Raw genomic sequence first — 18,447 nt, 5'->3', positions numbered from 1 at the left:
CCAGCTGGTGGAGCCAGGGGGCTGGGGTCCCAGTTCCAGCCCACGGGGATCCCAGTATTGAGCGAGCCCATTGGACGCTCCAGCCCCAAAGCGACTCCATGTCACAGCATCTGTGCTGCAGGGCCGTGGGATCTTGGGGCCAGTGTCACTAGTGGGGATCGGAGGCAGCGCCCATTATGGGAAGCCTCACCACCAGACTCCCAACGAGCTGTGCTGCTCTGCTGGAGGGGTACCAGACCACAGGTCGAATTCAACCCCAAAAGTGCTGGCCAGCCCGCTCCTCTCCTGTGGCTACTCCCAGCCTAACCTCACAGAGTGAAACAGACAGACATTAACCCCCAGCACCTGGAAAGCACCAGTGGCAGCCCCCTCCCATAGCCATGGACCCAGCTACTGCCATGGTAAGCGACAGCATGTCAATTTGCACCCATGAAACACCCACCCCCATGCAAACATCCGGCCAACGATCAATGGATGGGACTTGGTGACAACCAGTCTACCAAGGGGGTTGCTAGGATGGTGGCAGTCAACTAGCCCAGAGTGCCACTAAGCTGGGATGTTACAGGGGAGGATACACCCTTGATGGGGTAGGGGGTTCTCTGGCCTGTGCCATGCAGGTCAGGTGGGGGAGCCACAGGCTGTGCAGCTGGTGCCAGCAGAGCCTGGGGCTAGGAGGCCTCGCTGGCCCATTACACAGGACAGTTGGACCAACAGTCAGCGCTATGAGATGGCGGGAGCCCCTAATTCCTGGCTGCAGGGGAGCCCTGCATCCCGCAGCAGAGCTGGGGAGAGGGGACTCTGCACCTTTGGCCTTGTTCCTCCCCCTGCCCCCTTGGTAGTGTGAACACGGGGCTCTGACCCCCCCCCCCCCCCGAGGTCAGTAACAGGAAGCAGCAGCAGGTGATAGAACATCTACACATGGAGGGCCCTGCCCATGGAGCCATCCACATGGAGCTGCAGGCCCAGCCCAGGGGGCAGGTGTTCTACCCAAGCTTCCTCTAGCCCTCTCGCCATGTCTTTTTTTCAGCAGGCCTGTGGCAAGCACAGGTAGAGCCCTGTCCAGGATTTTATTAATCCCGCTCCAGTCCCACAGCGCAATACTCACTCCCGCGTTGGTTCTTGCATTTTTATTCCACTCCCACCTGCAAAACCCTTAGATCCTGCAAATCCAATGAGAGAGAGATTCTCCCCTGCCACGAAAAAAAGACCAAACCAATAACCCCACGGTTGGTTAATATATTAAATATATAAATGGAATTCAGATACAATTTTTACCACTAAAAGAATAAAACAAATCTTGCTTCACCCATGTAAAAACACTAACTCCTGTTATAATAGACATCAAAACTCTTTCTATCCCTCTCTTAAATTTAAATACTAAAACCATTTTTTCCCCAATAAACCTGCTTTACATTGCTGAAATTCTGTCTATGACAAACTACTGTCATGTGTACATCACACAGAACGTCCAAACAAATTGTATCACAATTTTGCCTTAAAAGGTGCTGGTTTTTTAATGACTATAAATGGTTTAAAAAAACTGGATTTTTTTTAAACTGCTTGAGCACTATTTTTAGAACTCTGGAACATCCCAGTCAAGTTATTTTTATGTCAGGATTATTACTGCTTTTTGAAAAACATTTAACAGAAAAACCACTCTCAGCACTGACAGGAAGCTGCTGCAGCAGTGACAGTCTGCATGTATGTGACGACACAGAACAAAACCTGAGGGTGATTCTCTGACCTGAGCTGGTGTATGGTACAGATTCACAGTGAGGGAGATAAACACGTACGGGAAAGAGCAGCTCAAACAAAAGAATTAGCAATTTCTCAAAGACGCGACTTTTGGTAAACTGATGAGAGATTTAATGTTTTCTCGCAAATTACCGCAATCCAGTTTTTTTTGCCATCCATAACAAAGTACATTTTACCCACTCATATTATGGCAGCGGGTCCTGCAGGACCTCAGTCCCACCACGGGGCTCTAAGTTCAGGTAGCAACCTGGAGGAAGTGTCACTGCAGAAGGGCCTTGGAGAAATGGTGAGTTGAGCTAGGGGCTTAGGAGACAGGGCCACAGAACACAAGGAAGCGGATCGGGCTAAGGCAGGGGCTGGGAGGGAGCGAGTGGAAGTGTGGAGCCAGTCCATGGGCAGAGGGAGCTGCTGCAGGTGGAACAGGGAGAGGGCAGTCTTTCCATGTGATTATCCTTCTGATTGCTCTAGGCCGGGGGTAGGCAACCTATGGCCCGGGTGCCGAAGGCGGCACGCAAGCTGATTTTCAGTGGCACTCACACTGCCAGGTCCTGACCACCAGTCCAGGGGGCTCTGCATTTTAAATTTAATTTTAAATTAAGCTTCTTAAACATTTTAAAAACCTTATTTACTTTACATACAACAATAGTTTAGTTCTATATTATAGACTTATAGAAAGAGACCTTCTAAAAACATTAAAATGTATTACTGGCACACAAAACCTTAAATTAGAGTGAATAAATGAAAACGCGGCACAGCACTTCTGAAAGGTTGCCGACTCCTGCTCTAGGCCCAAGAATCCTGGTGCTGAGTCACTGGAGGTACAGGGAGGAAGAGGTTGGAGTCGCAGGACTGCTTGGCTTACAGAGCCATTGCTATGGGGTGCTTCTGGCATCAGTCTTGGCTGGGAAGGTAGAACTTGGGTAATGAGCTCCCAGTGTGAAGCAGCACAAGTGCAGCTGATTATTCACTACGAGCCCCACGGCTTTTTCAGAGTCGCTGCTTCAGTGGTCATAGGCTGAGTTTGGTGGCAGGAGTGAAGTACTGTGGTGCTGAGACAGGCACCTGCTGCCAGGGACGAAGCCACATCACTCACTGGCAGACTTTGAGCATCCGACGAAGTGGGTATTCACCCACGAAAGCTCATGCTCCAATACGTCTGTTAGTCTATAAGGTGCCACAGGACTCTCTGCCGCTTTTACAGATCCAGACTAACACGGCTACCCCTCTGATATTATTTGAGCTCCCCACTCTTCTGTCCATTGTTTAAGTGGGGAAACTAGAGCTGCATCCAGTGCTCCTGGGACACTGTGCTATTTACACAGCCTGCCTTAAACTCAGCCCCTGCCCCAGGCCCCTCTGCCCCGGAACAGCTTGGACTGAAATGGCCTTTTACTGCAATGGCAGATCCAGCGTGGTGCTGGTTATTACACTTGCCCCCGTCTCCCTGCATCTGCGACTGCCTGCTAGGCACCCAGCTGCTGATTCCATTTGCTCAAGTGCATCATCTCCCACTTAATATTTAACATCAGTGCAAAATCCTCAGTGTCCAGCCCCTGGGGCAGGTTTAATCTTTTCCTGGGTATTTGCTGCTTACCCGTGTGTCAGGCACAGCTGAGATCAGCTGGGTTCACGAGCTCCCTCGCAAAACCAACAACAAATCATTCGTTTTCACATCACAATGAGTAGAAATAAAAGCAACCAAGGATTCAATAATGAACTGAGAGAAACCGAAAAGTGACTCCTTTATTAGCAGCATAAAATGGGACCTGCAAAGGGAAAAAAATGTGCTTATGCCCCTTTGGGACTTTCAATTTAGCATCTATTGAGCTTCATGACTAATTAACATTCTGGAGACAGGAAGCCCTTGTTACTGACAACACTCCAGGCCCCTTCAGTGAGCGTGTGAATGCTAATGTAGATCCACTGAGGTGTCCAATGGGCCCGCCAGGGTGCCTGAGATATCTAAGGCTGTGTCTACTCACTGAAACTGCCCCAGATCAGTTAAACCCATTTAAGAGCACATCTGTGGAGATGCCAGGATTACCATCCAGCACACTGCGACGCACGGAAGCTGCTGTATGAAATAGGGACACCAACCATCTGGCTAGGCTTGATCCACAGCTGCATCAGGAGCACGTCTGTGTGACTATAACTGGAAAAGGAGCGTTCCTCTCCTTTCCCAATAGCAGTGGCTGAACAGCTGACATGGTCCTTGGCATCACTTCATTTCAGTGCACTGTCAAACAAGACTGACTCTACAAACTGAAGGGGGGAGTTTACTACTTAAACTACATGCAACACATGACAAGCTGCTCTACTCTGAAATGTCACCAGAGCAATTTCCATCCTGCCAGGGGGGAGGGGTTTCAGGACATGTTTTACAACTTTCTATTACTCTGTCAAACCCAATTCTGCATGTCCCGAGCTCATTAAAGGCAGCAGCAGAAGCAGAGCACCGTTTACAAACAATGCAAAAGAGGGTTTATTGAATCATCACAGTTAGACCACGCCCAGTACAGCAACATTTGCAATAAATTACAGAAACAAACCGATAATCGTAGTGCTAGAAAAGACACTGTTCACACAAGCAGTGATTTCTGCTAGTAGCGCCCAGCGGAGTTACTGAATCAAGGCACAATTAAACCATTCACTCAATAATGCAAAAACAATGACACAGGGGAAAAGCAGCTGGAAAGAAACTCTTGCATCATTACGAGGGTGTTAGCTGGGCACTGACATTGCTAACAGGAGAACCTGGATTTCCAAGTTACCAGGGAATGTATTAACAGAGGAACTTAAAGCCAGAAAAGTCTCCCGAAGCTGAGACTCCGGCTCTCCTGAGGCAATGTTCAGAGTGCCTACCTGGAAGGGTTGTGTCTGCATAGGGGGTCAGGAAGGAAGAGGAAAAACTCAAAGAGCAAGAATCATTAATGCGCAATGCAATCCTGATGCACAGACCACGTCCCCTGCAGACTTGTTCCTTTCGAGGAGGTTCAGCGAGATACAATCTGCAGATGAGAACTATCAGTTCAACAGGCATGCAAGCTGCAGGGTTACCATTTGCCCAAGGCACAGTGCAACCAGCACAGCCAAGCTTCCCGAATCTGAGCTCAAGCCATCAGTGGGTGGGTTACCTGGCATGCTGAACCTGCTATCCTCGCTGACAGCCGCTCAGTGCCACCAGCAGGGTGCAGGTCAGAATCACAGCTGTGCGGTAAGGAATCCCCCAGGTCCAAAGGCACAACCAAGGGACGTGCAGGGCGATTGGGGCTCAGGTCGTTCGCATGCCAAGCAAGAGGCAGGCCCCTGAAGGGTGGGCAAATCACGGGAACCTGAGCTAGGGCAAAGACGAGACTGGGCTCTGCTTCCAGCACTCAGACCATTCATTTCAAGAGAAGCCAAGGGAATCCGTGGCACAACACACAATGCAGCCTGCAGTCCCTGTGGAGAACGCTCTTGAGGGGAGCCCTCCCCAGACATGAGGAGCAGGGAGCTGAGGCATCATCCCACTGGGGGCATCCTCAGAGCAGGGCAACTGCACCAAGCTGCCATGGTGGGAGACTCGGTCCCCATGATGGCTAGCTCTGCTCTCTCCACTAAAGCAGTTCTGTTCCAGCGGTGAGGGCACTGAGCAGAACACTCCACAGCTGTATAATTTCACAAAGGGGTGGGGGGTTGTGCATAGGGGACCCCTGGCCACCTTAGAAGCAGAAGTGCAAGGTCAAACAGTTGGTTGCTACACCAGCAAACCCCAGCAGTAGATGCTGCAGTTAATTTTGCCTGGAGGAGGCGAGTGCTTAGCCTTGCCTCACATCCTGGGGGATTGTCACCTGCCCTTAGCGTGAGGAAGCCTTGCCCGTGCCTGCTGGGGATCAGCTCCCCAACTCCACAGGTGCCACACACTCCTCCCGAGGCCTCGCAGGTCCTACTCTCTCCACAGGTGAGCGACGTGCCCACTCCGACACGCCAGCCCTCTGAGCACCCCCCAGAGCACCCAGCCCCTGCTCCACTGGACACAGGCAGAATTCACAGATTTGCGCTGCTCCCAAAGAACCAGGACCCCAGCTTAGCAGTCACCCCACAAGCCTGCAGCTCAGAGCTCCAAGGAGCTGTGACGACCGGAGCAGTGACAGGGCACAGCCCCTCACACGGAGCTGCCCCTGCGCACTGCCTGGCCCCCAGGGCATTTCACCCCGGAGCATGGTGCCCCAGGGCATGCCAAGGGAGGCCCCAAAGGAGACACCCCACCACTTCTTCCCCTCCCACTGCAACCTCAGTACAGAGCAACAGCAATGGACATGACCACACTGCAATGGCAGCACCCACAAAGGACAGCCCCCAAGTGTCCTACCCTCCACATGGCTGCTAGCACTGAGAGGGGCAGCTTTACCCAGCCATTAGAGCAGGGGATCAGGAGGCAGGGCTGTGCAGAGTTCTACCGGCAGCTCTTTCCCAGACACTGCACAGCCTGTCTCCGTGTCCCCCTCACTCAGTGAGGTAGCAGTGCTCGGAGGACTCTCCTCGCAGGGGTTGCGAGGCTGAATTCACGTCTGACGAGCAGCACCCTGGGCACAGCTGGCCAGCCTCCTGGCAAGGAACACAGGCAGCTCCACTCTGAAGAGCGCCTGCAAACAGCCCCGTGGGTGCCGTGTATGCTCGCCGGCTGGGCAGACGAGTGGAGAGCATGAGCTTGCACCATGGGGACTGGGCAGCCAGGCAGGGGCTTGTTCTGGCTCTTGCATCATCTACAAGTGGAACTTCGTTAGCAATTCTGTCCCTGATGAGTGAACCAGAGCCGAGTCAGGTGCCCTCTCGCACAGCTGCGGCAGGGCCATGCATCTCTCAGTCAGCAGAAGGCAGCAGCTCTGCACCTCGGTACGCAGCAGGAGCAGGCGGCTTGGAAAACAAGGAGCTGCTGTTTATACAGAGACTTTTTTCAGAGTAGAACTGCACTTTAGTCTGTGGCTCTCCCGGGCCAGAGAATATCTGCCATATCCAATACACCTGCTGGGCGCACTCAGTGCCCATCCCACTGCATTATCCCTGGCGAGCAGCACTCAGGGATTCCAGTGAGACACCGAGCACGCCGTGTCCACGCCACTCTTTGGAAAAGGCAAAAATTCCTACTCAGGAGAGAGCCCATCTGTCTGTATGGGCAAACGGGAAAGAAAATCCAACAGCGCACGCGCACACACACACGGGAGTGTGCACATGCACAAGTGAACGCGCACACACGTGAGCGCACGTCCACTCCCTCCTCATCTTGCTCTCACCCAGATGCGCACGCCCTCCCTCACTGCAAACACCGAGGTTAGAGTAATCAACTGAGGCCTCTCTCCAGCACCCAGACATGCCCTCCCTGGGTCTTAGTTTGGGGCATGTTGGGAAAGCAGCCCCAGCTGAGGTACGCCCTGCAGCGCAGCAAATATCGCGTGATTTAGAGAGGGAAAGAGGCAGCTCTCCTGGAAGTGATGGCACTTCAGGGACAGCCAGGGACTGAAGCCCCATCAGCTCAGAGGCTGGCAGCCACTTGTGCAGGATTTGGGATGCCCAAGCCCTGTGGGCTCACAGGTAGATTTGCTGTGGCTGTTTTCTCAGCAGCCAACCTTTGGCTTGTGGATCAAGAACGTCAGCTTCCCACATGAGTCCGTGATTTGGGTTTAATGAGTCCATTGCTGGAGGAGTGCTGAGATGGCTCTCCGGGGTCTCCCAGGGAGCTCACATTTGGCTGCTGAATCGCATCCTGAAGAAGCGGTCCCTGATGTACTGCTCACTGTCCCCTGCCACCTGGCTCAGCCAGATCACCCCACTGCCAGTGATGTCCTCTTTCAGCTTCCGCTTGGTGACAGACACCCAGCCTGGCCCCTCGCTGCTCTGCGGCCCGGTCAGCAACACGTAGCAGGCATGCCGGCTCCGCTCAAACAGAACCGCTGGAACAGAGAGAAGGGCGTTACAGCCAGACCCCTGCCTGGGACAAGGGCAGGTCAGAGCGCTGCAGCCAACCCCGAGACTCCACAGATTCCATGAGAGACAACAGTGCGAAGGGCCAGCTGCCATGGGCAGCGCCCCCGCTGGAGGGGCCTGGGGAGCAGCACTTACCGTCGAAGGCGACTATTCGGTCTGAGCTATTGTTCAGCTCCAAGAGAACATTGGGGTAGGACGGATGGAACAGATACAGATTCTGGCGAGCCGCTTTGGAGCCCTAAAACAAACAGGAGGCATCAAAGCGGGGGAGCACATCACCCTGCCCAGTTGGGCAGAAGCCACATTCAAAACACCCACCTGGCTTAGGCCAGGTTTTGCCCAACTCTGCTAGTTACCAGTCTAGCCTGGTCAGACGAGTCCCATCAGTACCAGAGCTGGGTTTATTCACTGGTCTGTAACGCCCCCGTCTGTTTCTCATAACATTCCTGAATGCCCCAGGTGCCCATCAGGCACACACAGGGCACAGAGAGGGGAAGGGTTCAGGTAGATGTACCCAGTGGTCATGGGGAAAACACTTAGCAAGTCTGCATACAACAATCAGGCTGACGTTGGCAAAGGTCCAAGTGGGAGCAGCAGCATCACTGCCCCTCACTCAGCTCTCACAGCCCCTTCCCTGGCTGGTTTCCCAGCACCCAGTGGCTGACGTGCCAGTTGACTTTCCCCAACCAGGCCGCTGTATGCCACAGCCACAGAGCTGGCTTGGGGCACGGAGAGGCAGACAATGCTTGAGGGGCACCAGAGAATCCACGGCCTCAAAACAAGTTCTACAGGGGCATTTGAAATAAGTGTGAAAAATCAAATCTAACCTTCCACAGGGAGCTCCAGCACATGCAATTTTCTAACAGCTTGGTAAAGACACGTGCAGACGCTCAGACCGCAAGTCTGCCGGGCCACCACCTCCTCCTGCCGGATGAGCTGAGCTGCCCCCCGCTTGCCAGCCCCATCCAGAGCACAGCAAAATCCTCGCAGCCTGGCTCTCGAAAGCCTGGCAGGCGAGTGAGTAAACTCTGGCTTAAGAAACAGCTAGCTACCCCGCAGTCTAGCGAGCATCATTCACTGCACAAAGCAGAGACCCCTCTGCTCAGCACCTCAGGCCTGGGCTACATCCCCTGCAAAGGCAGCACAGCGCCACCACTCGGGATGGCGATGGGGATTCAGCCCAGGTCATCACAAGAGGGGTGTGGACTGTGATCCTGGCCAAGGGTACTGGGCCACATGTGAGCAGAGGAGAGCTTGGAGGGACACGCCCAGGTACGTGTGTGCACACAGTACAGGAAGGGCAAAGTGCTTCTCCAGGGCCAGCAGATTTCGGGGGGGGGGGGGGGGGAAGAAGGGCAGGAAGGAGGAGGGTGTCCTGCAAATTCCGGTTCAAGATCAGAGTGAGCCCAAAGGGCTGTGTGTGCTGCCCCGCTCGCCAGCCCTCACCGTTTCATTGGCCTCTGCCTGGTACTCTCCCCAGAAAAGGAACATGGACCGGTGATCTGCAGTATTGAGCGTGGCAGGCCTTGGACTCCCTGCTCTTGAATTCAGCTCCAGCTCCCAGTGGACTGCTCCAGAGCCACTCTCAACAATCATTATCTGGCAGAGAAGAAAGACCAGAGCTTATCCTGGAGCATACAGCACACAGAGAGTCAGGGGCCCAGCTCCACACCTCCCTGCAGGAACAGGGCTTGGCTACATGGGGAAATCAGATCAGGGCAGGCTGGCTGAACCCAGACTCCATGGAATGAGCTTGGCACAGCTGCCATTTGGAACCTGTGCTCTAGTTCCTCCTCAGAGCTATACAACTTTCCATAGCTTCAGTCCCAGGCTCCTCTGACTGCCCCAGCACCTATCCTGGGTGTTTGCTCTCTCTCCAATTTGGGGGATGATCACAGCTGAAACTGACACCATAGAAACATGCATGATGCAGTGACGGAGGGGGCACTGAGGGGCCTTTATGCGTAGTTAGCCATGTCAATGCAGAGTCATATCTGGAGGTGCTGGGAGAAATCAGACCCAGAACTCTGCCTTTGAATTCACCTGCTGTTTATGGTCAGTTACTTGCAGGAGGGAAGAACTCCACACACTGTCTGGGCTGACGGAGGAACCTCCTGGAGAAAGAGCCGCACATCTCAGCAAAGGCATTTGACACCTATCAAGAGAGCCAACTCCGCTCCGCCCAGTGCAGAGCTAACTCCTTGTGCACATGGCATTCGAGCCCAACCAAACACACACTGTAGCCAGCAGGCGAGCAAGGAAAGGGGGATCAAAGCAAAGAGCTTTCAAACCTTCTTCCTGTTGGGTCCAACTCCACTTTCAAGGACTATGTGGAGAACGTCAGGTGTGTAGTAACCAAACACTGGCTCGCTGCAAGAGGGACAGGAGGAGAAGGGGACTGAGACAAGGTACCGAGCAGCCAGGGAACAGGCGTCTCAGGCCCAGTGCCACACCCAGCTTGGTGAGAGACTCAACTGATCCCACAATGGCTCAGCATTTGCCATTACTAACTGGAAGAGCTGGGGGTCAGGCCCCTTTGCTCCCTAGGCTGAAAGTTCTGCCGAAGCAGCACCCAGGTCCTACTTCTTCCCTGAGACAGTGGGAGCTTCATCCCCTGAGGCACAGGTAACCAGGCTGGGGCACAGAAAGGGGAAGTTCATGTAGTCGGCGCTGGCCTTCAGAGAAGATGTAGGATGACCCACCCCTCCATGGCATATAAGGTAATCAGCAGGCCAAGTTTCCAGCCGCTCATATGGCTACAGTATGTGGGGTGGGGGTTGGAGCCAGGCTATTGGGGAGGGGTTTGCAGCAGAAAAAGACACACACCAAGTACAATCACCTTCTCTGCCCTCACTCCCTACTGTGGCTCCCTGAAAGAGACTGCCCCGGAAGAACCACAATACCGCCCTCCACTCCACGAATTGCAGCCATGTCAGCAGGAAATAGACTGACTGAATGAGGTTCTCCCCCACCCTCCCTAGAATCAAGGCAGAGCGTCAAGCTCTCCCCTTTGTGAAGTGATACTAGATCATATGAAACATGCACTTCACACGAAGGAGGGGCCGTGTTTCCCTGGAACCCAAGTGTCACTGGGCAAACTCTTGGAAAGGAACATCTCTCTCCTGCAATGGCAGCATTACCTCAAGATGTGGGAGGCGTTGACAGTCCACAGGGAGTCAAGAGTTTGTCCATTGAGAAGCTCAGCCATGTCTGACTTCACAACCAAGATATTCTCCCCTGATCTCCCGGGAACCTTCACCAGGTAACGAATGTCTCCAGAGCTGAACAAGGAGAGGCCAAGACAAGGAACTAGTGAGCTTTCCTAGCTGAGAATACCACTTTATTCTTAGTATGCCCGATGCAGAAATCAAAGGCTATCATCCCGCCAGGAAAAGGAAAGGAACACAAGACCATACGCCAGGCCAGGCTCTGCTGAAGCCAACATTTGGGGAGGAGAAGCTGCAGGTTGCCAGCTCTCCCCATCCAACTGGGCACTCTCCCTCCACAGAAAGCAGCTCCCTCTGGGTGCCACATGCAAGAGAAGTAAAGCATTCGCTCTCCCTGCACTCCAGGCAGCTGTATGAGGAAAGCACTCTGGGCTTGTGCCCTTTGTTTCTTTATGACTGACGGATCACTGGAACCTGGAAGTGCTCCCCTCCCCCTCTGGGGAATAAAGAGATTTCCCTGCCTGGTCATTGCATGAGAAATTCAGGTGCTGTCTAGTGAGTGAGCAAGCAAAAACATGTTCTGGAAAATTCCTTTAGCCTCTGCAGTTATACATGATTCTGGTACTTGCCAATCTCCCGCACTCAGACACACAACCTGATCTCTGCCCTCATGCTTTAGCCATGTCCAAACCCACAGAGCTGTCAGTAATCTATCTGACTGTAGCGGAGGGGAGAGTTAAGGTTGTGCAGCTCACGTGGAAATGCATTTGGGTGTGCAATGTTTAACTAGCCATTGGAATTGAAAAAATGTCTGTAGTGGAGCTGAGGAGTCAGAGCGCGTGGCGGGAAGCTGGAGAGTTTACATTGCTGTGGATTTGAAAGTTCGCTTAACTGGTGATTGTCTCAATTTTGAGAGATTGCACAGATTGGGATTGTGCTTTACCCACAATGCAGTTGGCTGTTCAAGACTGTGTGTGCGTGCATGCGATCCGGTTTGTATTGATGGTTTTAGTCTAAACGAATTTGAACCGGAACTCTCCAAAGCCTGAAATCTGGCATAAATCATAGAAATAAAACACAGAGGAGACATTACACCATCCAGTCCATCTCCCTGGGGCCAACACAGGACTGGGACATGCAGGACATTTGATAAGTTTTCTTTGATCTGTCCCGATTGTTGGGTGTCCCACCCCTTCCCTCTGTGGATGATTCCACAATCTGATAGATCTTGCTGCCAGGAAGTTTTTCCTGCTATTTAGCCTCAATCCATGCTCTCAAATTAATCCCTTTCCCCCTAGTTCTAACCCCTGTGTGCCACACTCAATACGTCCTCTCTGTCTTTGGTGTCTTTCCCCAACCAACATATAACAGAATTACATCCTCTCCACTTTGTTGTCACTCACTGAGTCAGTCCCCGCAGCCTTCTCCTCATTGTCTGGCACTGGAACATGCTCCTGGACTGCCAAGAGCAACACTGCTAAGTGGATCTTAGAGACAGCTAAACCACACTGCTGCATGCTTCAATCAGTGGATCAGAGCCCCCCAATTAAATCACAAGGTCAGGAGAATGTAGTGCTGCTACCTGAGAAGTGGTATGTGATGTGTGGGGCTCTCGATCTTCTTCTCCCACTGAGGATCTTGCTTGAGGCTGGTGAGTTTACTTTCCACCCCCGTTGCCATGCTGTAGAGATCCTTCAAGGAGTAGCCATAAAGAGAATTTACTGTGCAAACAAAGAGAAATCAGAATGACGGAGGGAGCTTACCTTGACCATTGTGCTAAACTGTGCAAATGAGGCCTTCTCTCCTGTCCTTTCCCCTCAGAAATTGTGTATTAGATCCTTAGGGAAGCACAGACTAACTTAGCAACATGCCCTATACTCACTTGGCAACAGTGGCTGTGTTTCAAACTTACATTTCAATGCACTGTCCAAAGAACATGACTACATGTAAAGAGCGCTCTCTGGGGTCACAAGATGAGCTCTTATTTTCAGTAGAGGGCTTCTTCTGTTGCTTAATCCTGAATGTCACTTCAGAACCTGGAAGCTAGTCTTGTGAGAATGTGGAATACTGTATGACAAGCTGGAAGAGTATTTATGAATTTCAAAGTGATGGTCACTTCTCAGTACTGGGAGTATCTCTAGTGTTCAACCAGCAAGAGGCCTTACCAGTATTGAAGAGAACGTAGTAGGAACCAGTCTTAGTCACATGCATGAGATAACCAGGCCTTGCACCCAGACTCAGTCTGCCACTGGTTCCAATCCGCTCGCCCTTCTTCCCCGAATAGATGAAACTTTGAGTCTACAGAGAAAATGAAAACCATAAGAATAAATATTTATTAACACCACTGTTGCAGGCTAGCATTCTACTGCTGCTGCAGCCCAAACCCTTGGGGAGGCTGACGGCGTGAGACAGAAAGGTGGCTGCCTGAGCACAGCTTGCAACCTGGCTCTCCCATCTGTGAGGAGCCTTCTCCAAACATCAGACGACACTTTACATGCCTTAGATCACTTTTTGATGTTGACTTAAGACAGCGGTTTTCAAACTGAGCTCTCGTCAGGGGGTACACGTGAAAAATCCTGTGATGCTGAGCAACACATTTTATTTAGCAAGACTTTGCAATCTAATCATAGGTATACTACGACCCTATTCCAGATGGGGGTATGCAGTAGACTACATTATTTGGAAAGGGGTATGTAGCCTTAAAACAGTTTGAAAACCACTGACTTTAGACAATGCAATTCGCAACACACCAACGATTCACAACATACCCAACTGGCCACTAGGTGTCACTGTCTGTCACGAGCCTCAATCTTTTTGTTGTGCATAATTAACCATAGGACAAGGTTAGGCCTATTAACAGTAACAAAGGTGACTGCAGAACAACCGCTTGTGCGTTTTTGCTGTTGTATTAGGTACAGTAACTCCTCACTTAACATGGAAGTTATGTTCCTGAAAAATGCGACTTTAAGCGAAACAATGTTAAGCAAATCCAATTTCCCCATAAGAATTAATGTAAATGGTGGGGTTAGGTTCCAGGGAAATACCAGACAAATATACACACACACACACACATACACACTATACGCTTTAAACAATTTAATACTGTTCACAGCTATGATGATTGAAGCTTGGTTGAGGTGGTAAAGTCAGAGGGTGGAAGAGGATGGGATATTTCCCAGGGAATGCCTTACTGCTAAATCAGTGGTTCTCAAACTTTTGTACTGGTGCCCCCTTTCACATAGCAATCCTCTGAGTACGACACCCACCCCCATAAATTAAAAATACTTTCTTATATATTTAATACCATTATAAATGCTGGGAGGTAAAGCAGGATTTGGGGTGGAGGCTGACAGCTCGCGACCCCCCATGTAATAACCTCACGACCCCAGTTTGAGAACTCCTGTGCTAAATGATGAACTAACACTTGGCTGAGTCCTCAAGGGTTAACACCATGTTAATGTAACCTCACTCTACAAGGCAGCAGGAATGGAGGGAGAGGAGACAGCATAGCAGACAGAGACAGACACACACCTTGTGTGTGGGAGAGAGAAATGCACACTGCCCCTTTAAGTAAGCTGACCCACTCTTAAGTGCATTGTCTTTTTAAGTGGATCAGGAAGTTGAGACAGCAGCTGCTGCCCCAGCCTCTCTCTTTCTCTCTCCCTCCGTGTCCCCACCCTGCTCTATATGGAGAAGAAGGGGTAAGGGGGGGAATGGGACACCCTGACATTAGCCCCTCCCCTTCCCCCCCTCTGCGCGGCACATGGCAGCGTGGGGAGGGATAGCTGCAATTGCTAGCCTGCTGGCAACTGCTGCACAGGGAACTTAGAGGAGTGGGGAGCTGATGGGGGGGCCGCTGGTCCACCCTGGTTCCAAGCCCCCACCAGCTAGCTGCAACAGGCTGCTCTTCCTGCAAGCAGGGGACAAAGCAGGCGGCTGCCAAACCACGTTAGAAGGGAGCATTGCACAACTTTAAACGAGCATGTTCCCTAATTGATCAGCAACGTAACAACGAAATAACGTTAACCAGGAGGACTTTACATGAGGAGTTCCTGTAATGGAAATTTAGCTTTATAGGACACTCGTCTTACCCACAGCAACAGAGTGACTGGCTAGGTCTCACCTCACTGGTATATTGAGGGAGGATGTTTAGGACACCAGCTTTACTCTTTCTGAACAAGCCAGCTGATCTCTAACATCCGTTTGGCCAGAAAGAAGAGCAGAAGGCACTTCATTTAATGTTCCACAGTCCTCCTCATACCGTCTCAACAGTGCTTTACAGGACCCAAGCAGGAGATTTCAGAACCTGGTGCTGTTTGCATTTCCTGGTGCTGTTTGCATTTCTCTCAGCCTGGGCAAACGGAACAGGCCAGGCAATTGCACTCTTGTTCACCGTCAGTCGCACTCTGTGGCTCACACACTAGCGGGGGGAAGGTACTATGGCTGAGCTGCAAACTCAGCAGAAGAATATTTACACCAAAGTACGTTTTTCATTGGGATTTATATTTTTAAATCAGTGAAATATTTCTATTCATTTGAGGGAGCGGTAAAACTTTATTGAGCTAAAAGCAGCAAGACCATGTCCCTTCTGGGTGGGGAAGGGCAATGGGACCTGCCCTACTGAAACCTGCTAGTCTCACAGAGGCCCCCAGGGGGTACTTCCTGCTTTAGGATGACACAGAGTAAGCAAATCTCCTGTCACTCCTAGCAGTATGTGCAAAGGGTCTACCATGGTTCTAAGTGATGATGTATGTACCTCATCTCCTGCAGTGGTAAAGATCATCACGTCCTGAACACCGTCTCCATCCACATCTGGTATCTTTAACAAGGGAGTCACCACGGTATAATTAGCTCCAAAACTGTTAAACTGCCTCCATCGAACTTCCCCTGAAAAACACAGTTATTCCTGTTATGGGAAACATTTGCTCAGAATATTGTTTAGTGGCTCTGTAGGACTAAGGAACGATTTGTCATTACTGTTACTGTTCTCTGAGATACCCCATAGCCTGATAGCCCATCCTGCATCATCATTTAGCCCTACACACTGGGGTGTCAGATTTGGCACTTAGTAGTTACAGGTCTTCGCATTTCAATTATAAATTCAAACGTTCCTGGGTTTTATTCATAGATGAAACTCAAACCAAGCTTTCAGCTGGGGAGCCTGAATGGAAAGGGCCTAAAATACAGCTGGCATTAAGACATCTTTCCTAATTCTAAACAATGAACAAAAATGTGTCTCATTGCCTGGGACTGGATCTCAAGTATTCTTGTGGGGTCTGCTCTAGGAGAAAGCTTTTTCTTTGACACTCTGAAGCTACTTCTGAGCAAACTCCAAAATGGATGCCTGAACACACTACAGTATGCCACAGCTGAACTCCAGAGACACAGGGGATCTGGGAGAACCTCACCTCTACTGGGGACTGATACCTGCTGATAACAGCTAACACCGGCCCCAAGCAGGTAACTGGCATGCGTTGTTCCTTTTCATGACCTGTAAATTTGATGTGATCTACCGAGGGAAGATCCTGTGTGATTTTTAATCAGACTCCTAAGACACTACATAGAAGTCTAGATTTAAATGAATTAAACATAAGAGCGGCCATACTGTGTCAGACCAAATGTTCATCTAGCCCAGAGTCCTGTCTTCTGATAGCAGTCAATGCCAGATGCCCCAGAGGGAATGAACAGAACATGAAATCGTCAAATGAACATCCCGTTGCCCATTCCCAGATTCTGGCAAACAGAGACTAGGGACACCATTCCTGCCCATCCTGGCTAATAGCCATTGAAAGACCTATCCTCCGTGAACTTATCGAATCCTCCATGAACTTATCAAATTAAATTAAAGTAGTCTTCAGAAATTTCTTACTGATATCTTTGCTTTGCACAGAAGCATATCTGCCAACCTGGATGTTAGGGGGGACACAATCACAACTGAAGATATAAACTGTATGTGCCCAACAACTTTTAAAAATAATGAAACCTCTGTCAGCATCTTAACCAATTTACAAAGGGTTGTGGTAGATTCCCCATCAGACAATTTTTAAATCAAGACTGGATGTTTTTCTAAAAGATCTGCTCTAGGAATGATTGTGGGAAGTTCTCTGGCCTACAGTATGCAGGAGGCCAGAGCAGATGATCACAGTGATCCCTTCTGGCCTTGGAATCCATGACTCTCCTGTATCTAAGAAATGGACACACAGCCTGTCTGATCACTCCTTTGCCAATTGTTTTTGTGTAAATGCAAGTAGTGATATTTTGAGTTTATTAGCCCATTTTACCAGATAAGAAACAGCTAAAAGGGCTTTGCTTAAATTTTCCAAATACAATTCAACCGCCACACACACGTGGTTCCAGACTGAAAGGTATTTTACCCTTCCAGGAGTGCTGGATAATCACTGGCTCGCTCTCATAAGGGCAGCAGTGCTGAATAACAAGGAAACGTTGTGCTGTCTGCAGTAATGCAGAGCAGGCTGCAGCCATGACCTCAGTAGAACGTTTCCAAAGCTTTGAAAACAACATTAGAATTTGTTACTATCACAACAGATTTGGAATGGGAGGGTTCCTCTGGGGAATAGAGGGTAGCGGAGAATTTTATCCCCACAGATAACAAGCAAACAGACAAGGGCGGGAGAGAATATAAGTTGTACCTAGTGATACCCTGACTCCAAAGTTGCCTGAGGCTATGAAGGGAAGGCCAGGCAGATGCGTCACATATTGAATTGCGGGTGGTTTTATTCTTTTCTGGGTAGGCAGTGAAGTGAAGCTGGAGGAATGTGTCCCAATGCCTCAAAATGGAGTCTGATTTAGCACAGACACAAGCTTGAGCAATGGCCATTTTAATCCAACACAAAGAAACGTTGGTACTTTCATGCCCTTATTTTGATCCTCATTAAGGATGAACAAAGAATCCAATTACCTCCAGTCTTCTGCTCAGTTGAGGGAGAATTTCAGTGGTGTACAGAGACCTAGAGTACAACTGCAATTCCTTAGGGTTTTCAGAGTTAAGGCAAGTGGAAGGCAATGAAAAACAGAGATGGAAAATGATACATGCATATGTAGGAAATCTACAACAGAACGTACTATTTTGTCTGCAAAAGAATTGTGAGACTAGATCTTTGAGGTGGTGAGAGCTGAGTCTCGCCACTGATTTGAAAACAACCAGATGAGGATGAAATGTGAGACTCTCCTTTCAGGATGTAGGACTCCCAAGGCAAATACCTTAGAACAAAGATACTTGGGGGGTTAGGACCTTTGTTAAACCATGCGAGTAGGACTCTTTGGGGGAAAAAACCTTGCCAAATGCTCTCCTGGATTTTACTCCTAGGTTAAGCTACCACTGTCCTTTGGTGGCTCTCTAGGATCACTGATTTGTAAAGGGATTATTGGGAAGGAGCTGTTTATTTCTTTGACTTCTAGGCCCCTGATAAGGTGATGATGTTTGGAAGGCAAGCACTGCCCTGTGCCGAAAGATATCCCATATGGGCTACCCATGAAACGAACTGCGAGCTTGACATGCTCCACAAAGAAGCTGCTGAAGATTTCCGTGGCACCAAACGCC

General features: G+C 50.3%; 1 protein-coding gene across 3 annotated transcripts in view; it reads right to left on the bottom strand.

Moving 5' to 3' along the window:
• Positions 1–4,208: 4,208 nt before the first annotated feature.
• FAM234A (family with sequence similarity 234 member A) overlaps positions 4,209–18,447 on the bottom strand; it is a 48,118-nt gene continuing 33,879 nt past the window's right edge. For all 3 annotated transcript variants that reach the window (XM_039492794.1, XM_039492795.1, XM_039492796.1), the window contains exons 5-12: positions 15,643–15,773; positions 13,052–13,184; positions 12,469–12,607; positions 10,860–11,000; positions 10,011–10,089; positions 9,166–9,318; positions 7,855–7,957; positions 4,209–7,685 (exon numbers count right to left, since the gene is read on the bottom strand). In XM_039492794.1, the coding sequence (XP_039348728.1) occupies positions 7,474–7,685; positions 7,855–7,957; positions 9,166–9,318; positions 10,011–10,089; positions 10,860–11,000; positions 12,469–12,607; positions 13,052–13,184; positions 15,643–15,773 (1,091 nt within the window). In that variant the 3' untranslated portion in view covers positions 4,209–7,473. The remainder of the gene's footprint in view (positions 7,686–7,854; positions 7,958–9,165; positions 9,319–10,010; positions 10,090–10,859; positions 11,001–12,468; positions 12,608–13,051; positions 13,185–15,642; positions 15,774–18,447) is intronic.

Source organism: Mauremys reevesii, linkage group 10, assembly GCF_016161935.1.
Source record: "Mauremys reevesii isolate NIE-2019 linkage group 10, ASM1616193v1, whole genome shotgun sequence".
Classification (NCBI taxonomy): domain Eukaryota; kingdom Metazoa; phylum Chordata; order Testudines; family Geoemydidae; genus Mauremys; species Mauremys reevesii.
This window is presented reverse-complemented; position numbering and strand designations above follow the sequence as displayed.